Source organism: Vombatus ursinus, unplaced genomic scaffold (genome assembly GCF_900497805.2).
Source record: "Vombatus ursinus unplaced genomic scaffold, bare-nosed wombat genome assembly UNPS02005286.1, whole genome shotgun sequence".
Taxonomy (NCBI): Eukaryota; Metazoa; Chordata; class Mammalia; order Diprotodontia; family Vombatidae; genus Vombatus; species Vombatus ursinus.
Window position 1 is genome coordinate 5,192,252 of NW_020945064.1, and position 23,700 is coordinate 5,215,951.

General features: G+C 40.9%; 1 protein-coding gene across 1 annotated transcript in view; it reads right to left on the reverse strand.

The window, feature by feature from the left end:
* Window positions 1-10,514: 10,514 nt before the first annotated feature.
* The window catches only part of SPG7 (SPG7, paraplegin matrix AAA peptidase subunit), an 87,213-nt gene continuing 74,027 nt past the window's right edge, over window positions 10,515-23,700 (reverse strand). The window contains exons 14-17 of the mRNA XM_027846948.1: window positions 20,376-20,532; window positions 18,781-18,947; window positions 16,494-16,571; window positions 10,515-11,484 (exon numbers count right to left, since the gene is read on the reverse strand). Coding sequence (XP_027702749.1) covers window positions 11,269-11,484; window positions 16,494-16,571; window positions 18,781-18,947; window positions 20,376-20,532 — 618 coding nt within the window. The 3' untranslated portion in view covers window positions 10,515-11,268. The remainder of the gene's footprint in view (window positions 11,485-16,493; window positions 16,572-18,780; window positions 18,948-20,375; window positions 20,533-23,700) is intronic.

Genomic DNA, 23,700 nt, shown 5'->3' on the forward strand with positions numbered 1-23,700 from the left:
CTGGAGTGGGCAGAGATTTGTGGCAGAGGAACCAACTAGTAAGCTATTGCTATAGTCTAGGTGTGAGGGGATGAGGCCTGCACCAAGGGGTGGCAGTGTCAGAGGAGGGAAGATATTACAGTAGATTTGGCAAGAAGGACATACAAGATGAAAGTGAGGTTGGGGTTTAGACTAGGAGGAGAGTGGTGCCCTAAGTAGATCTATGATCCTACAATAAAACTCCTTTAGGTCTCTAATGATTGCCTTATTATAAAATTCAATGGCTTTTTAAAAGTCATTTCCTTTTGACTTCTCTGCATCTGACACTGCTCAAATCTTCCCCTACCCCTCACCCCCTTTCTTAATAGTCTCTCCTCCTTTGGCTTCCAAAACACCGTCCTCTCACGATTCTCCTTCTTAGCTCTTTAACCGCTCTGCTGAAAATGCTGCCTTGTTCTCCTTTCTTTTCCTTAAATGGGGACACCCTCCAAGACTATGCTTCCCCCTCTTTTCTTTCTATATACTTCACCATAGGCAATGAGATGAGTAAATACCTTCTCTCATGATTTCAATCAGCCCCTCCCATGCGGATGACCCTGATATCTACATTCTACTCCAGAGTGCCTGTGTCCTATTTCGGATTGACAGCTTTATATTTCCACCTAGATATTCCAATGGTACTTGAAACTCATCCTCATCAAAGCTGAACAAGTTGTCATTTTTATAAACTCTACCCTTCCCCTTACCTTCCCTATTTCTGGTAAAATCCTCCTAGTCACCAGGGATTCAAATCTCAGAATTATTTTGACTTCTCCCTTCTCCAGCACTTTATCTAATCAGCTGCCAATTCTTACCAATTGTGCCTCTGCAATATCTTTCATATATTAACCTTACTGCTACCACTGGAATTTGGGGGCATGTACCCTCTCTTTACCTTCAAAACTTAATGTTGTATTATTGTTTATATTTTGTGATACTATATGCTCAAAACAAGAGTTCTTAATCTTTTGGGGGGTCATAGATTCCTTTGGAAATCTGGTAAAGGCTATTTAGACCCCTTTTCAAGATCATGTTTTTAAAAATAATATATAACTTTTTCCCCAATTACATGTAAAAACAATTTTTTAACATTTTTTAAAGTCTGAATTCCAGGGGCAGCTAGGTGGCGAAGTGGATAGAGCTCCAGTCTTGGAGTCAGGAGGACCTGAGTTCAAATCCGGACTCAGATACTTGACACTTACCAGCTGTGTGATCTTGGGTAAGTCACTTAACCCCGATTGCCTCACCCAAAAAAAAAAGTTTGAGTTCCAAATTCTATTTCTCCCTCTTCCCCCCCCCCCCCCCGCCATGGTAAGCAATCTGATAAAGGTTATACATGTGCCATCATGTAAAACATTTCCATAATAGTCATTTTGTGCAAGGACTGAAAGAGAGAGGGAGAGAGTGCACTTCAGTCTGTATTCAGACAACATCAGTCCTTTGGGATTGTCTTGGGTCTCTGTGTTGCTAAGAATACCTAAGTCATTCACAATTGATCATCATACAGTATTATTGTCATTGTCTACAATGTTCTCCTGGTTCTGTTCACTTCACTATGCATCAGTTCATGTAAGGCCTTGCAGGTTTTTCTGAAATCATCCTGCTTGTCATTTCTTATAGCACAATAATATTCCATTACAATCACATACAACTTGTTCAGTCATTCTCCAATTGATGGGCATCCCCTCAATTTCTAATTTTTACCCACCATGAAAGGAGCTGCTATTAATATTTTTGTACACATGGGTCCTTTCCCCTTCTTTTGTATATCTTTGGGATACAGACCTAGCAGTGGTATTGCTGGATGAAAAGTATGCAGTTTTATAGCCTTTTGGGCATAGTTCAAACTGTTCTCCAAAATGGCTGAATCAGTTCACAACTCCACCAACAGTGCATTAGTGTCCCAGTTTTCCCACATTCCCTCCCATGTCTATCATTTTCCTTTTCTGTCATGTTATGCAATCTGATACCTCAGAGTTTTAATTTGCAAGTCTCTAATCAACAGTGATTTAGAGCATTTTTTCATATGACTAGAGACAGCTTTAATTTCTTCATCTGAAAACTGTCTGTTCATATCCTTTGACCAAGTATCAATTGGGGAATGACTTGTATTATTATAAATTTGACTCGGTTCTCTCAGTAATTTGAGAAATGAGGCCCTTATCAAGGACATTTGCTGCAAAAAATTTCCCAGTTTTCTTCTTTCCTTCTAATCTTGGTTACATTGGTTTTGTTTGTGCAAAAACTTTTTAATTTTATATAATAAAAATTCTCCATTTTACATTTTATAATGCTTTCTATATCTTGTTTGGTCCTAAACCCTTCCCTTATCCATAGATCTGACAGGTAAATTATTCCATGCTCTCCTAGTTTGCTTATGGTATCACCCTTCATGTGTAAATCATGTACCCATTTTGACCTTATTTTGGAATGCAGTGTGAAATGTTGGTCTATATTTAGTTTCTGCCATACTGCAAAATAAAGGCATAAAATACATGGGATCACAAAGGAAATAAATGAATATATGTGTGTGTGTATGTATATATATATCTATATAGATATAGATATATATATACATATGTATATACATAAACATACACTCACAACACACAAAGTTCATTGATACTGGGTTAATAGCTACCCCAAAACACTGGGGGAAATGCAAAAATCATGAGCTGATAGTATCTGCCCCCATGGAGGTCTTAGTCTAACAGAGGGCTGTGACTCACACACAAATCACACACTGGTCCTATTGTAATGGCTTCCAATTCCTTCAGTCTGTCCCCTCTCATACCTTGTCTAAACAAATACCTTCAAGAAATCCCCACTGCTGAAACTATACACTTCTTAACCTGACACTTAAGGCCTTCCATAATCAGGCTCCAACCTACTTTTTCAAGGTTCTCTCAACATTCTTGCCTCTACCTTTGCTACATCTAGCCAAACCAAACTGCTCCCATGTCCTCGTACTTGTCCATCCTTCAGCCATCCCTGGGCCTTGACTTGGATCACCCCCTCCCTCCAAACCTAATATGGATCATCCTGTGCCCTCCACTCCCACCCTTGACCTTAATTCCTTCCCGGGGAAATCCTTCCCTTCCAGATTCAGTTCAGAATCCATCTCCCTCAAGCCTTCCCTTCCCTCTCTGGCTGTAGTGACTGCTCCTCAATGATCTCCCAGCACCCTGCTTCAGTCTCTTCCAGCTGATTCCCCTCTGGCCCATAGTCATTGTGTATATCTCAGCTCTGTAAGGTTATACTTAAACAACGTGTATATACCATTTATTCCACCATCCCCAAGCCCCTGCAGGTGGCAAGGATATGAAGAGCATGCATGACCCCTGAAGAACGTGGTTCACTACAACCACAAACAGGACGAGGCTGGCTCCCGGACACATGCAGCACGCAGCCCAGCGCTGTCCTTTGGGAAACTACTGTAAGCCCACCTGAGTGGGGCTGGAACTCCATACAAAAGATCTGTACATTCCCAGGAGAACATAAGTAGCTTGAGGGCAGAGACTTTCATTTTTGTTCCCACCACTGTGAAATTAATGTTTAGCAAATGCAAGTCTGATCCTATTTAATAAACTCCAGGGCTCGCCATGACCTCCAGGATCAAACAGAAATGCTGTTTGGCTTTGAAAGCCCTTCCTAACCTGCCTCCTTCCTCTCCCCACACCTCTCTGGTCTTCTTACACCTGACGATCCTCCAGGTGCTCTGCCACCCAGTGACAATGGTCTTCTTGCTTCTCCTCACACAAGAGCCTTCATCACCTGACTCCGAGCATTTTCCCTGCTGGTCCTCCATACCTGGAATGCTCTCCCACCACATCTCTGTCTCTCGGCTTCCTTCGAGCCTCAGCCTTTTTGTACATCCCCAATGTTGACTGCAGTTCTTGGCAAAGCTGAGCTGACTTGACTTGACCACAGAGGCAGCTAGGTGGCGTGGGAGACCGAGTGTTGGCTCTAAGAGTCTGAGGCTTGCCTCAGACATGGAATAGCTGAGTATTGCTGGGCAAGCCATCCTTCATAGTGCTCAGCCCCAGTTTTACCCTCTGCAAAGTAGAAATAGCACTCACCTCACAGGGATGCTATGAAGCTCAGGTGAGATAACATATGGGAATGTCTTGTGAGTAAATATATTCTGCCAATGCTGAATGCGGCTGAGATAACATAAGGAAAACGCTTTGCCAATCTTACAAGTCTTATATAAAGATGAGCTATCATTCTGGTATACAACATAAAGCAAAGGCTCAATACAGGCTGAATTAAAATGTTTTGATTTGAGGGCAAGGATGGTTTTATTTCATTCCCTTATCTGTACTGCCTTGTGCATGCACCAAGCACTTGGCCCTTTACCAATTTAAGGCTTAAAAGAAAGAAAGCTGGGAGTATAAAATGATGTACCTTTGTGCTAAGCTTTCCTGTAAATTTGGGAAACAGCTATGGTATAATAAATGGATATCAAATTGGCATCAAAGTCATGAAGACCATCTCTGACCCATAAGGCCTTTTAGTTCCTTTCTGCCTTGGCAAAGTAGGTTTACTCAGAAGACATTCCCTATGCCAATGATACCATAGAAATGATACAAAAAAAGTTACTGCCCACTGGATATTTTTGGCCATGGGTTTAGGTTTGCTGCAAATAATTTGGTGAATTATCACTAGACAAAATTTCGGAACTCCTTTCTTAATTTTAGTAACCACTTCCAAACACCCACCTGTAATCCTTTACCCTCTTGGTTCTTTGTGTAACTCTGTGGAACATTCGGCACTTTCGTGATACTTACAATTCTCTTTAAAGGAAAAAGTGAGGTATGATCTTTTTTAAAAGTTAAGATGTCTCACATTCATGACACCTGCCATTGTAGCCCTGTATAAGCCCACCCCAGCATCTAGCATCTTAACTCCTAATGAGCCTGTTGCTATATGTAGTCACCTTGATACCACTTCTAGAGAACCATTGTTAAGTGATCACCCATGTTGCTTATGAGTCAAAAATAAAGTTTAGTTTTGAAAATGTCATGTCATTCAGCAGCACAACTGATATACTGCCGATTCCTTTGTGCCCCACGCCCTCAGTTAAGATGGATGTCCTCTGAATGTCTTTTTATAGCGCTTGAAGTCACAATGAATCTTCAAGTGATCGAAGTAATCAGTTGTTTAAAGCCTATTCAAGAAGTCCTACACATCCAGTTAGTATTCTAAGCAACAGTAAGTATGTCAGGTCAAAGGAAGGACAATTCACAAATACTTTCTGTATATTCACTTTGAAGCTTTCTAGAGAGCAAGACCTGCCTTTTGCCTTTATGTCCCAAGCACTTACTTAAAACATAGTAAATGTCTGCTGACTCACTGACTTGTTATTTTGCTTAACTGGATTATACTTTTTGATCTGCTTTGCTAAAATTTCTCATTAAACAAAAAAGAAAATTCAGTAAAGGGCCCTTCTTTGGCAAAAAGAGCAAAAGCAGAACTTCATGGTAATCTGAGGGCAGAGAAAACACAACTTTACCAACACTGTGAACGTTGACACAAGATGACTACCTAATCCCATGGTCCTGGTCCAAAACCCTTTATTAGGGTTGCCAGCTCTTTAGGCATTTTATCATACTATCATTTGTTGGCTTATTGTTGCCATACCCAGCACACGTTAGTTTTAGTTTTAAGTAACTGCAGCCTTTGGCCTTTTAAAAGGCAGGCAAATCAATTCTATTCTATTCTATTCAATAAACACGTGTAAAGCACCTACTTTGTGCAAGACACTGGGATGCAAAGGTTAAAAGAAATGGTTCCTTTCTTTAGGCCAATTATAATCTCTAGTTTGGCAATGTAGCTGGTATAAAAGTAAACATACAACATAGCATGCTTACTATAAGGGCAAAGAAGAAATCTTGACCAAAGTTGAGGAGGGAGAGAGCACTTTTAGCTAAGGAGACAGGAAAGGTTTCCTCAAATAGGCACCTGAACTGGGTCTGGAAGGATTTGAAACTGGATTTAAACTGGTAGAGATGAAGGGAGAAGGGAGGATTGAGAGAGGAGGAGGACTGGACAGGGGGGATGGTCTCTGACAATGGAGAGAGGTGGCCGAGGCCCCAGCTAGGTAGTCCAGCTTGGCTGGAATGTGGAATTTGTAAAGTGTGACTATAAAATAAAATCGAAATGTTAGGCCAAGGAGCTAGTATTTCATCATAGAAGAAGCCAGGAGCCACTGAAACCTTCAAACTTTGGCATGCACTTACTGAGTTATTTCTACTCAAAACCATCAATTTCTACTCGGGTTCAGTAATGAGTCCCCATCCGGGCCTACTCCAACAGCCTCTCTCAGATCCACTCTCCACAGGGCTGCCCTGTCCACTGGACCCAGGCAGGCCATTACTCGAGAACCTTCAGCAGTTCTTCCTTCCTTGAGAATAAATGAGGAAGGCCTCTGCTTGGAGTGTCAAGCCATTCACCAGCTGGCCCCAGGAGACTTTTCTGGCTCATTTCATATTCACCCACTGGACATTGGCCAAACCGAATGACTCGCTGTTCTCTAAGCTTGCCAACCACCTCCTGCCTCTAACCCTTTGCACAGGCAGGCCCTCGGGTGTGGGTCATGCCTGGACTACTTGTCCTCATTTCTGCCTCTTAGAATCTCTCTCGTTCATCCAGAGGAATTCATGGTTGACCTCCTACACAATCTTCTGGGTCCCCTAGCTCACTCTTTCCTCAAATTATTGTGCTTAGTTATTTTCATGTTCATTGCTTCCGGTAGAACATAAGCTTCTTGAAGACAGGGGCCATTTTTTGTCTATATCCTCAGTACCTAGTGTAATTTCTTGCATGAACTTGAAAAATGTTTGTTGAGTCCCTTTTGTAATATCAGAAAACTGGAAAGGGGATGTCCTTCAGTTGGAAATGACTGAACAAATCAAGGCATGAGAGTATCACATTACCGTTCTATTACAAATGCAGAGAAAATGGAGGCCGTCTCTTCTCACCTCTTCCTCATCTCCTATCATTCATGTGCCTTCAGCCACTCTCTTCTTCAACCCTGTCTCACGTGATAAAATGACCTTACGCCTTACCAAGGCCAACCCCTCTGATTATTCAAGTGATCCCATTCTACCCTCTCTCCTCCAACAGACTGACTTTTTCTTCCCCACTCTATCACTTATTCTCACTCTCTCTCCTGGCTCCTTCCCTACCACCTACACACGTGCCCTTGTCTCTCCACCATCCTGAAGAATCCTTCACTTGATCCTTCTATCCTGGCTATCATCTTGTTTCTCTTCTGCCTTTTGGGGCTATAAAGCGCCTCCACTTTCTTTCTGATCAAGAGTGAAATGAGCAGGGGGCAGCTAGATGGTACAGTGGATAGAGCACTGGCCCTGGAGTCAGGAGGACCTGAGTTCAAATCTGGCCTCAGACACGTGATACTCACTAGCTGCTGTGTCATCCTGGGCAAGTCACTTAATCCTGATTGCCTCTCACAAAAGAAAAAAAAGAGTGAAATGTGCAGAAGAACAATTTCTACAAAAACAATAAAATGGTAAAATTAAATTTTGAAAGTTTTAAAGAATTGATCAAAGCAATGAAATGGTTCCAAAGGATCAACAACGAAGCATACAATCTACCTCTTGAGAATCAAGTAATGGTTTCAGGATATAGTGCAGGAAAATATATTTCTCTGGCCAATGGGGAAATCTGCTTTGCTTTATGTATATTTGTTAGTATAAAATTTTTTTCTTCTGTTTTTTTCAGTGTGTTGAGGGGGAGAGGAGAAGAGAGTTGGGAGCAAGAGAAAATCAATTTTGTTAATTTTAAAAAAGAAAACTTAATTTAAAAAAGAAAAATGTTTGTTGGCTTGGATTAGTACCAGAGAAGTGAGTATGATATCCAGTCCATTCATGAGTTTAGAATACTCTACTGCAAATTTTTATAGAGATGGTACAAGGAATTGCCCACTACATTGCCTTCCCTCCATTCTTACATCTTTAGCACTCTCTCCATGGAAGACGTATTTGCATATGTATTATAATCCATGTTTCCTCCCTCCAAAAGAATTTAACTCTTTCAGGGGAGAGAATTTTTCCTTTTAATTTTAAATTTAAACATTTCCCCAGTGCTGTGCAGAGTAAACAACTAATAAATGTTGTTGAACTGGATTTGATGAGAGACACTCTTCACTTTTCTATTCAACAGGTAGCAAGATAATACACTGAAGTAACTGGCAACAAGTTTCTTGTCCTATATAGTATTTTGCAAAGATTAGGATGTTCAAAACAGTTGCCAAATAGTTATTTTGTGAAAATCATGTAACTCTAAAATTTCAACAAGTTGGCAAAAGGCAGAAGAAAATTATGTCAGAGATACATAAGTCTAAAATGTGCAACTCCTGGGCTTCGATAGAAACCATTCTTTCCAACAGTCAAATAAAATGTATACTTGTCTACATTGGTAGAAACGGCAGCTATATGGCACCAAGTAGGTCAGTCCTGGAAGAAGTACTTTTGTCCACACAATGAATTGGTTCCTGAAATCATACGTGAATTAAATTTTTGTGATGAAAGACCAGAGAAATTTACTATAAATTTTACCTTGAGTGCCTTGCTAAATCCTTTTTGCAGATCCTCTATCAATTTCCTATTCCAGGACAGATGTGTGTCTGTCAGTCTCTCACCAATTCCACTCTAGGAAGCCTCTATATGACTCTCTGACATTCACCTTGGTGAATTTCAGCCAGTACAGAATACCTCTCTTAAAACCAGCTTACTAGTCTTATGAGATTTCCCTCTTGACCACCAGTGGGTTATTGTCTAGCAATGAATAAAATACCCCTAGACACTGTCCTGCAAGATTCTAAGAACATGAAAAAAAAAAAGATTCTAAGAACGATCTGAGCCTGGAAGGAAGTAAAGAAGTGTTTCAGTAGATGCCAGGAATCAGGTGAGCCACAGGCTTTTCACTGTATGGCCAGGACATGCCCACCAACAGCTGGGCAGTGCCCCTAGACTCTGGACAGATGCCAAAGCTAAATCAGGGGACTGTTTCCAACATGGCACTGCCTTAGGAAGTCTGCTCTGGACTAGCAGTCAGGAGGATTCTCAGGAGGGAAGATCAATTTCAGGGTTTCTGGAATTCTGTCTATAACCTCTCCATGATGCACAATTGCCATCCTCCAATTCATTCCTTACAGGTTTTTACAATTAGTATACAACTGAAGTTTCTTCCTGGAAACTGGTTCCTAACCCAACACAATGATACTATTTAGATAACACTTCAAGGTTTACAAAGACATATATACTTGTTATCTCATTCAGTCCTCACCAGTACCCTATGAAATATCATCCCCGTATACAGCTGAGAAAATCAAGGTTCCAAGACACCCCACTTGCAGATGGTCTCTTCTGATTCTAAGTGCACCATTACTCCCACCACACCAGACTGCCTCCCTTAAAATACTTAAACAAGAATTTGGTTTATTTCATTTCCTGAGCTCCTATAGACTTATTTAACAGATGATTTGTTAAGGCTCACCTGGGGATTTGGTCACAGGGTGGGTGTGAACTAAACTGAGTCCTCTTTGTAGGCTTTTCTGGATGGTCACCTGAATGAAGATCTGCATTCCAAAATCAAATGTAAGCCAAAGCTACCCTGAGCTTCTATCCTGTGAGTCAAAGCTTCTCCTGGGCTATGGGAATCTACCACAAAGTCCTGGGGCTAGCAGAGTGCTGTCTATGCATAAAGCAGTTCTTGATAAATACCAATTTGACTTAGTTGGGGCTTATGCCAAAAAGCAATATGGCAAATCTGTTTCAGTGCCCTCTCCGGGATAACAAAACTGCTATCCTATAATTCATTCCCTACAGATATTTGTAACAGCTGCCTGAGTTCACATACCTAACATAAACAGGACATTTCTTCTTGTATGCTGATTCCGAGACTACCAATTTAATATATTAAGTCTTATTCCCTCATGGCAGTACCCCCAAATCCATGCCTCCAAATGGTTTTCTGCAGAGAAAATTGAGGGATGGGGAAAAACAGGATTGAACATATCAGAGACATACTCTTTTTTTTTTTTTGCTTAGGCAGTTGGGGTTAAGTGACTTGCCCAGGGTCACACAGCTAGTAAGTGTTAAGTGTTTAGTCTGAGGACAGATTTGAACTCAGGTCCTCCTGACTTCAGGGCTGGTGCTCTATCCACTGCGCCACCTAGCTGCCCCCAGAGATATATTCTTATACAATTGTTTCCCTTCAAGTATGAGGGAAGAAGTAAATCAAAATGCATCTCTACCCATCAATGATGAAAATGGGCTCTTCCAGATGGTGAATGATGGACGCATTGAATGAGAGATTAAAAATTATGTGAATCCATGGCTACAAAATGGGCTTTTCACTTAAGCTATTCTAACAGCAGAATCTACAAACTATTATCAAAAAATTAAACAGATACATAAACCCAACCATTCTCCTCAATGAGGCCTGGTTAAGTTGTACAGAAATGGATATCATCCTGCAAAATTTATTAATCAAACACTGCAACAGTTTACCCAGGTATAAAAAGCAAGGTGTCATAAATACTTTGAAAATAAAGCATTAAGAATATCTCTGTAAACATGATATCCAGTTAAATAGCATCAGGTGAAGATATTTTAATCCCATAAATGTGCTTTCTTTCATTTCCCATAACAGTACAAGCTCATTTACCAGATGACATAATGAGAGGGCTCACAGTTAAGAGACAAAATAATTGTCAGATCAGTGTAGCTGTAGAGTCCTTTCTTGAACATTTCATTAGTTATTCTGATAAAGCCAGAGAAACCAGGGAAAAGGTCATATATCAACTGTCAGGCAGACATGGGATTCTTAAGAAATGTGACTATTGTTCTTCATGGACAACAGGTTGGCACTGTTCTATGTTCTCAATAAGAGTGTTTATAAACCTCAGAGCACTAGGAAATAGGCAACACCTGTCATCTGTGATAGAGAGTGTCCCCGTAGGGGAAAAGATATAAAAATCCCGAATCCTCTGCAAAAGGATTTACTAATGGTTAATGAGTGAATGTAGCTCAGACCTGCACCTGGGGAGGTTGCCTTGTGTAATTTGTGCGATGTTACAGGTTTCACGGTGATGTCTGGACACAAGAACCGGAGATCCCAGTTTAAATGAAACCTAGTAGGTCAACTGAACGGGATGTTTGTTTTCTGGTTTCTGGAGGAAATGCTGACCCCTTTTCTAACCCTCTGAGAAAAGAGTTCAGACTATTTTTGTTGGGATGATTCTTCCTCATCCAGGCCGTCCTCTCGGGGGTGCCGGGGTTGGGGTGGCTCATCCTCCTCTGTGCCTTGTCTCTCTCTCTCTGCGACAATCCATTTCTGCGGAGTGATCATTTTTTTAGGCCCATGGGGAGGTGGGCCGATTAAGGCCTCAATGTCCTCATAGTTTATCACTTCCTTCTCCAACAAGGCATTAGCCAACTAGAAAGAACAAACATACCAGTGTATAAGCACTGAGAGCAGGCTCAAAGATATAGACAAGAGCCTTTTGAGATCAGAATATCAATGAATGAAAGAGAAAACCATTCAACAGAATATCCATGCAGGCTAACAAACTTCAGAGTAAAACCTCTCTCAGCCTTCCCAGGATCCAGGAAATGAAGCTCAAAAGGGTATTTCTATGAGTAGTATATCTCAAGCTCTAGGACAAATCATTTTCCCATGGAAGCAGTGACAAGAATGCAGGCTGGGAGACAGAACAAGGATACATCTTGAGAATGATGTTCCACTTCCCTAACTTAACAATTCCTCATTTTCTGGCAGCAGCTTTTTTTATAGACAGGTGGATGGGGTTCAGGACACCCCCCCCACATACATATATATATATATATATATATATATATACATAAATAACTATATCTGTATCTATCTATCTATCTATTTAAAAAAACCCTTAGTGGAGCTGGGGAAGGGGAAGAGTACTGACATCAAGGGATGACTGTAATATCCCACAATAAGTGGAAGAGCAATAGGGAGAGTCATCTCTGACACTCAATGTGGTATAAATTTCAAATGTGTAGAGGTTTAAAATAAGACATAAAGGCAACTGCAAAGCAAAGTTAACAGGACTAGCTCTACTGCTCCTGAACTCAAGTGCAAAGAATGCCACAAGAATAACACATTTCTCGTTTCTGTTAGCTAAGTCTTAAATCTGACAAATATTTACTGAGTACTTATTACCTATAAAGCACAAAGCTAGGCAACATGGGGTATTCAACAGCGAACAAGACATTGGGCAGCTAGGTGGCGCAGTGCATAGAACACCGGCCCTGGAGTCAGAAGGACCTGAATTCAAATCCAGCCTCAGACACATAACACTCACTAGCTGTGTGACTCTGGACAAATCACTTAACCGCAACTGCCTCACAAAAAAAAAAAAAAAAAAAAAAAGGAAATGAACAAGACATGATCCCTTCAAGGAACATACAGGGGAAAATAAAAGACAAATAACTACAAATAAGGGTAAAATGTGATAACTGCTATAGGAAGAGTATAAGCAAAGTGTTATGGGAACATAGAACAGAAAGAGAGTATTTCCATATGGGAAAGGAGGCATTTGTGATGGGACCTGAATGGCATTTCAACAGATGGAGATAAGGGTGAATGGAGCAGCATGAGCAAGGAACAGAGGTGGGAAAATTTGGGCTTCAGTAACTTCATGTAATGAAGATTGGTTGAAATGGATCATATATGAAGAAAAATAGTGGAAACTAAGGCTAGAAAGTGGGGGTTAGAGCCAGAAGGGCTTCAATATCCACCACGACTCTCTGATAATGGGATTTCCAACATCTTCCCAACAAATTTCTGCTCTGCAGGCCACTGGAGGCCCCTTAGGAAGACTGGTTAAACTGTTGATTGTCTGTATGCTGCCAAGCTCAAAGACTGGGCCATAGTTCAAGCAATAGATGAACTATAAATACTCTAGAGTGGTTCTGAAAAACAGATTAAAGGAGTTAGGTGGTTTTTCAAACTTTAATCTTCTTGTTCCACAGCATTCCTAGCTCCTGCTGTAGTGACAATTTGGGTCTATTTTCAATCCATCCTCAGAAAGGATCCTATCCTTATAACTTCACTTTCAGTAATGGGAGAAAGCTAAGGAGCTGGGGAATCCCCATTGAGGAGTCTCAAAGGAGACAAGAATGAGGAAATGGAATGGTCTCATTTCACTTTTGATCCTGCAATCCTCAAAAAAAGAAGCAATAGCTGTGACCTGGCAGAGCTATTTTAAGGGCTTCTCATTTGAATAAACTTAACTCACAAAAAAAATTTAAGAGCAATCAAAATGAAGAGATGTCATTTGGACTGCTTTTCCAGCTAGGAGCTTTATCAAAGAGAAAAAGCTCACAGAACACAGGATCACAGAATTAGAGCTGGAAGGGATTTCAGTCAGTCAATAAACACTTACCAGGCAAGGACGATTTGCCAGTCATTGTGCTAAGCATTGGGGATGAAAAGAAAGGCAAAAGGCATCTAGTCCAATCCCTTCATTTTATATTTTATACATGAGGGACTTGAGGTCACCTGAGGCAACCTGCCTAAGATGGATCTGAACCCAATTCTTTGATCGTTCTACCGGCCACCCCTCCACCTGTTACTTGTAGCTGGGGGTAGAGTAATCAAACCAACACAACAATTACAGGAAAGGACATGCCAGTAACACAACAATTACTGGAAAGGACATGCCAATCAATTCCCTTGTAACTCCACTCACCACCCTTCTGACTTCCTAGATCAAAACACCCTTCCCTGGCCAAAACTGAACAATACGTATTGCTTTCCTCTGTTTGAAGGCAAGCTCACTAAGGATAGGGACAGCCTTGCTTTTTTAATTTTTGTATCCCCAGATTCAGCACAGTGCACGGCACATAGTTAAGTACTTAATAAATGCCTTGTCATTTGTTTATTCATTCATTCAACACCCTGCCTCCCCTGGAAGATGCAGTCAGAGTCTGGAAACAATTGAGAGATGCCAATACAGGGAATTTCTGAAAATCAGAGTGGCTTCTGGGAAATCATCCATGTCCCCTATAGTCTCCTAGCTAGCATGGAATTGAAGCCCACGTATCCTCACTGCCAAGGGAGCAGAGAGAGAACGGAAAAAACTCACTAACTGTCTTGGGAAGAAAGCTGTGGATACCTCTAAGACTCTGCAAAATCCTCCTTTTCACAGGAAAAATCAAAGTTTTCCAATCAGGGATAGGAACTAGGAGTTGTGGCTGCAAGATCCAGTTCAATGCCAAGTGTAGTTTCAAAGACAGTCAGTCCCCTAGCCACACACTCAAACTTAGTCCCTCCTACTTCTACCCAGATGACTGCCAAATCTATACTTTTATTCAAACTTCTCAAATGCGGACAAATCATTTCCACATGGATGTCACACTAGCACTTCAAACTGAGCACGTCCATAATCGCATTAAATGTTTTCTAAATCTCCTTTTGACATCACCTTTTCTGTCGAAGGTACCTACCTACCCAGTCAACCCGTGACTGAAATCTTGGTGTCCTCCCTGACCTCTTATACATGAGCAAGAGCCCAACCCTATCAATTCTGCCACAACAAAAGCTTTGACATCCCATTCACTTTTACGACCACCCCTGTAGCACAGGTGGTGATTACCACTCTCCCTTCTCGGAGTGTTCTAGTAACTTCTCAATGGGTCTTCCCACACAGCTCATCTCTGCTCTTTCAACTTCACTGTTACACTGCTACTAGACTTCTTGAAAATCGCCAGTGACTGCCCCTTGCCTAACAAGTCCATCCAAAGTCCTTCGTAATGTGTGACATTCAAGGGCCTCCTCGATCTAATGCCATCCTGACTTTCCTGCATGAGCTCCTGGAGCTCTCCTTGAATTCCAGCCTCCAGGTCACCAGACTCATTTATGTCCCCTGAACACACTGCACTTTCCTGCTTTGTGTCTGTGCACAATCCAGTGCTGGAACGGCCTTCCCTTGCTGCATTCCTACTCCTTCATTAGACATCATTTCTGATGCATCTCCTTCATGAAATTGTCCAAATCCACTGCCTTCGCTACTGTGCCTCATGACCCATGTCGTGAAGGTGTCCTCTTCTCTCCCCTACAAGGCTAAGCTGCAAGAAGGCAGGGACTGTGTTTTAGATAGCCCCTAGCACAGTCTTTACCAAATGTATGCTAACTCTGAACTACTAACAATCAGTGGCTCCCAAAGTGCCCTAGTGAAGCAGAGAGGTCCTAGGCTTGTAATCACGGGTGGAAGGGACTTCCATGGCCACCGGGTACCACCCACACTTAAGAAGAATCACCCCTATGTCGAAGCAAAGAAGCTCATCCAGCCTTTCCCTGGAGAACTTAAACAACAGGGGACCGATGACCTCCCTAAATAACCCATTCTACTTTTGGGGAGCTCTGAAGTCAGAGGACTTGGGTTTAAACCCTGCCTCTGAGCCTTCTGCTGCTGCTGTGACCTTGGCAAAGTCACCTGATGCTCCCTGGCCTGTTTCCTCGCCTGTAAAAGGAGGGGCTGGATTAGATGGCGAGTTTGTGCCCTAGGATTCTATTATATGCCCATCTAAGATATTATGGACACTAAAATGTTCTCTTCAGAAGCCTATTCCAAGGAGAAAAAGCCAGTGATCACTTCTCTTCTCAGACCTCTCACTGCTCAGCAAGGCTTCAGCAAGTGCTGATTCTAACTTGGCTTGGCTTCTGTCCCTCCCATGCAGGCCCATCAGCCCCAGATGGGTGTGTGAATGTCTGTTTACTTAGTTACCTAGCAGCAACAGCTCTGGGCAGACCAAGTTATATAATTCTACATGTGATGACCTGAGGGATGGGAGGGGTCACGAGGAGGCCTCAGAGACAAACAAATGCACTAGTTAAATACCTCTACCTCCTAGGTTTTTTTTGCTTTTGTTTTTAAAATCAGAATCCAATTGTTGCCTTTTCTCTAATATAAAATGGTATTTCTGACCCTTCCCACCTTACACAATCAGCCACACACAGGCTGAGAATTAGGGTGATAGGTCTGCACTGAACCCTCTATTCTCCTACCACAGTTTCTGGGATCTTCATGTGGGTTAGGCTTAGGGGCGGAGCTTGAGATTGAATAGAGTTCTTCCCCTTTGTAAAGATAACATAGAGTTAACATAGGAAAAATGGCCTCCTTATTAATAGGCTCTGAGCCAGTAACAAGCGATTTCCTTAGCTCTAAGTGCTACCAGGACAGCCAAACAATACTTGTGGGTACTACTAAGACATGAGAAGGAGAAAGGAAGAGCAGAGCAGATGAAAGAGCAAGATGGTTGAAGAAAAGAAGCAGAAAGGGCATGCACTTGGTGGAGAGGGAGAACCCCAAGCTCAATGGGCTACAGGAGCTTTCCCCCTTCCTTAGCCATGGCTCTAACTGGCCCAGGCCCCACAGTGAGAGCACAAAATACCAGCATGACACTTACCGACTGCAACTTGGCTTCGTTCTCCTGCAGTACCTTCTCTGTGTGCCTGTACGCTTTAGCCACCAGCAGTTTTGCTTCCTGGAGGAAAAGGAGGAAAAATTCCTATAAGGAGAAGTTACAATGGACAACTACAATTCCTAATTCCAGCTTCTTTCCTTTAAAAAACAAAAACAAAAACAAAAACATTTTAATTTGGGCGATTCACTTTAATTTTCTGGTCTACAGTTTCCTAATCAGTAAAACAGTAAGATTAGATTAAGTGAACTCTGAAGATCCCACACCAGTGGGGCAGCTAGGTGGCACAGTGGATAGAGCACCGGTCCTGGAGTCAGGAGGACCTGAGTTCAAATCTGACCTCAAGACACTTAACACTTACTAGCTGTGTGACCTTGGGCAAGTCACTTAACCCCATTGTCTAGCACCCCCCCCCCCCAAAAAGGATCCCACACCAAGCCCTAAATCCCATGAGCAAAATGTCTCCTGTGAATCCCAGAATAAGCAAGCAGCTGAGGCAGTTCCTTCCCTCTCTCCCATGGTAGTGTCTTGATACAGCTCATTCACAGCTACCTAAGGTGCATGCACACCCTCCTTTCATAAACAGAGCTAAACAAGAAGAGGCTCAGTCCGCTCTACTCTGTGTTCTTAAATGTTAAAGGCTGTTCAGCTCCCTAGGAATTCTGGGTTCCTTCCCTTGGTTCCCCACTATTTCCCTAGGTCATGGTATCCCAAAGATAACTGACCCAAAGATAACTTTAAACCTGGCAACACATTCAAAAATAATAAAGGCCAGGCAAAATGGACAGCAATCCACTAAATTCAGCAGCATGAATTGGTTCCCAGTGCTGGAGAACTCTTAGAAAAACAATTTTTTTACTCCCAGTGTTGGCTAGGGAAGAGGAAGGGGAACTATTTTTTGTGGTCTCAAAGAAAACACATCAGCCTGGACAGCACCATGGGAAGGCTGTATTTCAGGACGGCTGACAGTACTCGGTTTTTTGGAATTGACGCTGGTCCTCAATCTGGAAAGGAGTAAGGTGAAAACCAAACAACAAAAGGTGGATGACACTGAGCTAATGTTATCTTCTTGGCAAACGCTGAGGGAGATGTTTTCATTAGTAACTATTTGGAATGAGTTCATGGTCCTGAGTTTCTTCAGCTAGTTGCTAATTATACTTTTTTGGGGGAGGGAGGTGCAAGGTTGGATGATTCAAACATTTTTCTTTAAGGTTACACAGGGCCTCTAGGCAAATCTCAATACTACTGCCAACCTCCCCCTACTATCACAAAGAAAAAATCACCAAGGATTAACAATTGTGTGGGATGCCCTTTGAAGGAAGGGCTAGAGTATGGGAAGAGCCAGGCTTTAATATCTCCGAGGAAATGACCTTAACTAAAAGATTATTCAGCAGATGCTTGACGTACAGAGGTATTTTAGTCAAGTGTCGTTGCCTGCTGTATTTCACATCACAAGAAACTCATAAATCTTAAAATTCAATAAACTCCATTTGTCAAACCTTTCCCATATAGAAAAGAAATATAAGATGAGTAAAGGAATAGATAATCAGCCATTTTGGCATTTCTCACATATGGTTCATTTAATTTTATCCTGAGAGAATGACACTGTCTTGCTACTGGATTATCTCAATGGTTATCAGTTCAATCAAGCAGTTATTTTCGGTTACCTTGATGCTCAGAATTTGAATCTAGGGCATAGGCTAGTCTGGCTGTATAAACAATTCCTTGGTATCCTAAGTGTAAGTCTATGGGTAGCTGTGACAAAGGAGCAAGAAAGTGCTGATGTGTTTCATACTAAATATACGTCTGCCCACTTAAATGACAAAGGAGAGTAAATTGATTATTTTCCGTATATCTTAAACTAAAACAAAAAACAAATACTAAGAGGAAATCTAGGGATGGACAGTCATACCTGGCTGAGGGTTAGAATTTAGTGTACTAAGCACTTAAGCAATGTCAATCAATTTGTTCAAACACCAGAAGATGTGAAAAACTAGAGTCAACTAGGAATGGTAGTTACACTTTAACTACCTAAAACCACTGTAACACTTCCCTCTCTGCTTTCCAGGACAAACTTTAGGTCTTTGGAAATGAGGAAATCAGAGCTGCTCATACTGATAAGGACACCAGCATTTGGGGCTCCCTTCCTTCCCCCCCCAGCTCCCCTCCCCCACCCTAGTCAACTTGGATTCCCCTGCCAGGGAATTTGCACATTCAACTTTAGTAATTAAGTATCTGTGATCTTGGCAGTCAGTCACCTTTGTATACTTACATGATCCATCATTTGTTGAAGCCCTTGGCTAAAGGGTCGTCTTCCTATGCCTGATGTGCTCTCCTGCTGGTCAGGGAAGGAAATAGGGCCGATGCTAGGCACCATCCCAAACTGCTTCACCATGGAATAGGCTATTTTAGTGACTTTCCTTAGATCATCCTGTGCCCCTAAATAATCAGGATCAAAAGAAATAAAGGTTTTTTATGTTGGCCAATTTAACAGATTTCCTTTGTTAAGACTTTATTATGAGCACAAACACGAATCTGACAACAGAATTTAAGACCTTCTTCACGTGATCAAGAATTATAGTGGATGATGAGACATAAGTCAAGAGCCAAATGGCACTTTTTCCTGGTCATCTTACTTCCCTATTAAAAATAAACAACTATTTCTATACTTAATTCTATTCTATAAAAACAGGAAAATGTAACTCTTAATATCCTAGTGTTATTAAAATTAAGCATTTAATTAAAATTAAAATCAAGCATTAGATAAATTAACAGTAATTATGAATATGCACTTATATGGCAATTCAGAGTTTCTTTCACCCCACCAGTTTCATTAGATTCACAACATTTGTTAAAAAAAGATTCAAGTTAATGCTGTTTTGTGAATTTAGATTAAAATCTAATACCTAACACTGTAAATTTCCACATACTGGCAATAAGTCACCATGAATTTAAACCAGGTGACTATTTCACAGCTGAACCCCTGAAGTTTGTGTTTGTGTCTAAAGTTATTTGGGTCTGTGTTCTAAGCTCCCAAAAAGCATTCATTAACATCTGTATGCTCTTAACTAATATTTCTAAGAGGACCAGTACACAGACAGTACTAAACCAATCTGGATTTTTCGAGTAAACTTAAATATGTTAATTTTAACTAGATTAAAAATGTCAGGGGCACCTAGGTGGCGCAGTGGATAGAGCACCAGCCCTGAAGTCAGGAGGACCTGAGTTCAAATCCGGCCTCAAACCAAACACTTGACCCTTCTAGCTGTGTGACCCTGGGCAAGTCACTTAACCCCAGTTGCCTAAAACAAGCAAAAAAAAAAAAATGTCTACGTAAGATTTTTATTGAGGTTCTCCTCACCTACTTTTCTTCAAACAAGGTGCTAATGTTGAGGCTCACACAGGTACCAAAATAAAAAGGCTCCATCCCAAACCAGTGGTCATGAATAGGCTGTTTGGCCTCTTTCTTACTCTCAGGACCAGATACTATCTCCACGACAGACAGTGACTTGGTTATGTAGAACTGTTTTTACTGAAATATGTGAATCCAGAATTTTCAAATACCAAAATTAACTATAGATACAGAATATGTATACAATAAAAATAAATACACTTTAATTTTAAAGATTCTTTAAAAATGATTTTCCTAGCTCCACATTTCTTTTGGTTATATATCCTCTTTTGAGCACCTGAATGGGATATTCCAGGAAACAGTCTAATTTATTATAATTTTGTGACCCTATTTATGGCCACTGACTCTGAAAGAATACAATCTGGCTTTGAAGTTGCTTCTATAAAATAATATTATTGTTGTGTACCCCATGCTAAGAAACTCTTGACTGATTCACCTAAGAGCCAGCTTCTCACCTGAAGTAACCTTATTAAAAGAAATGGCTTCAGACACTCGGCCTCCCAAAGCCATGCACATCCGCTCAAATAGCTGCTCCTTAGTAAAGAGATACTGGTCTTTAGGGAGGATCTGAGAAAATCCCAGGGCAGCATTTGTCCGTGGTGCTATGGAGACCTGCAAAATGTCAAAATGGACCTCAAATTTCACAAACAGAATAGAGACTTTAAAAAAACAAAAGAACCAATCTATGAGGAAGCAATGCAACACTGATGATATTTTTAATCTCAGGCTTCCAAAGAAGTTAACGCATATATCTAAGACAATTCAAAAAGACTCATGATGGAAAATGCTATCCACATCCAGAGAAAGAACCACGGAGTCTGAATGCAGATTAAAGCATGCTATTTTGATCTTTTTTGTTGCTGTTGGTTTTTTTTTGGTTCATTTTCCCCTATTGCTCTGATTCTTCTTTCACAACATGACTAATGTGGAAATATGTTTAATATGATTGTACATGTATAACCTATATCAGATCGCATGCCATCTTGGGGAAAGGGGGAGAGAAGGGAGGGAGAAAAAAGTTTGGAACTCAAAATTTTATAAAAGTGAAAGCTGAAAACTTTCTTTACATGTAATTGGAAAAAAATGTTATTAAAAAGAATAAAAAAGAAAAAAATACTATTAAAAAAGAAAAAATAAATGGTCAAAAGATATGAACAGGCAGTTTTTCAGATGAAGAAATTAAAGCTATCTATAGTCATATAAAAAATGCTCTAAATCACTATTGATCAGAGAAATGCAAATCAAAACAACTCTGATTTACCACATCACACCTATCAGATTAGCTAATATGACAAAACAGGAAAATGATAAATACTGGAAAAGATGTGGGAAAATTGAAATACTAGTGCATTGCTGGTGGAATTGTGAATTGATCCAACCATTCTGGAGAGTAATTTGGAACTATGCCCAAAGGGCTACAAAACTGTGCATAGCCTTTGACCCAGCAATACCACTTCTAGGTCCGTATCCCAAAGAGACCATAAAAATGGGAAAAGAACCCACATGTACAAAAATATTTATAGCGGCTCTTTTTGTGGTGGCAAAGAATTGGAAATTGAGGGGGTGCCCATCAGCTGGGGAACAGCTGAACAAGTTGTGATATATGAATGTAATGGAATACTATTGTGCTATAAGAAATGATGGGCAGGCAGACTTCAGAAAAACCTGGAAAGAATTATTACATGAACTGATGCCGAGTAAAGTGAGTAGAACCAGGAGAACATTGTACACATAACTGCCATATTGTGTGATGACTAACTTTGATAGACTTATCTCTTCTTAGTAATGTAAAGATCTAGACAGCTCCAAAAGACTCAGGATGGAAAATGCTACCCACATCCAGCAAAAGAACTATAGAGTCTGAATGCAGATTGAAGCACATTATTTGTGCTCTTTTTTTTTTTGTTTCTTCTTTCTTGTGGTTCCTCCCATAGGTTCTAATTCTTCTTCACATGACTAATGTAAAAATATGTTTAATATGAATATATATGTAGAGCCTATATCAGATTGCATACTGTCTTGGGGTAGGGGGAAGGGGAAGGATGGGGAGAAAATGTGAAACTTAAAATCTTGTGGAAGTGAATGTTGCAAACTAAAAGTAAATAAAAAAAAGAAAAAACAAAAAAGAAAAATACTAGGGAAGATATGGTTAAAGTGCTACAGTAGAAACAAGGGGGCTTAAGTGAAATGTTTACGGATCTATTTTTTGATAATTCTAGCTTATCTATCCTTTATATCTTCTTGGAATCAAGATCTTCCATTATAAAGACATTTCCACAAAAAAAAGAATTAAAAAAAGAAGTTAGAACATACACACACCAATCTTGACAATGGAATAGAATTCTAATATTGAAGTAGCACAGTTCATAGAAGTAAAAAGGGACTTTCAGTTTATAGCCACTGTAACAGTAGTTTTGAGGCTGAGGGTATTGTGGAACATGCAAAGTGCCCAAGAAAATATCACACAACAATGTCAATTACCAACCAATCTGGAGGCATACTTCATAATGGGGCAACATTTGTAACACAGATCCTATATTAATCCATTGCTCCCATAATTCCAGAATAAGATAAAGATAAACATGCACAACAGAGCATATGAGATCACAACACGTACCCTTGCTTAGATTATTTTCTAAATTATCCTACAAACCGGAACTTCTCTTAAATGCAAGAGGAAATAAATGACCCTGTACCTGTCTGGAAACAATCCTTATCTGTCCCTAACAGAAGATTAGACTCTGGGCCAACTGAAAATCAGGTAAGATGATTATGAATGGTGGTACTTCAGAATTTGACGGCCACGTAGGTTCCTCCTCTCCATACCTGTCATCAGTTCACCAACTTCCATCAGCACCTTCCTTAGTTTTTCCAGATGTAAGAATCTCAACAGCTGTAGTTTTCTCTCATACTCCATCCCTTGACCCCCTTTGGTAATGTGTGGTTTTCTTGGAGTACACAGACACGCAATGTAGATACTGCCATGTAATTATTTACATTACAAACATCTGTTTTGGACTACACCTGTGATTTCATTGCTATGGGAATTCCCGATAAGGAAACATCCCCTAGCACTGAGGCTGCCAGCTGTTCTCCAAATGAGAGTGTTAGAGCATTGCCAGAGGACACTGGGGGTTCAATGACTTGCCCAGGGTCACAGGGCCTGTTTGTGTGAAAGGTGGAACTTGAAGCCAAACCTTCTTGGTTTTGAGTCTTGATCCCTAACATATATACGTGATAAACATTTCTACAGTCCTGGAAAGTCTGCAAAGTTTTATACATATGTGTATGTGTATATATATATACACACACACACACACACACTTTCTATCAAACAATCAACAAATAATTATTAAGCATTTACTACATGCCAGGTACCATGCTAGGTACTGGGGATACGAATATAAAAAAGTGGCTTATTGGGAGTTGACAAGACATCTGGTAAATAAAAAGGGATTTTGGGGGGTAGGGGGCAGGCTGGGATCTAGGGGTTCTAAGAGGGAGATGTGAAGAAGATCAATTCAGGCTTGAGGCAGCCCTGTCCAAAGGCCAGGAGACTGGATATGGAATGCTGGGCTCAGGGCACAGAGCAAGTAGGTCGATGTGGCGAGGGGAGAGAGAGAGGGAGAGGGAGAGAGGGAAAGAGAGAGAGGGAGAGAGAGAAGGAGAGAGGGAGGGAGAGAGAGAGAGAGAGTGTGTGTGTGTGTGTATGTGTGTGACAGAGATGTGTGACCAGCCTGGAAATACAGGCTGGAGCTGGACTGTGAAAAGTTTGAAATG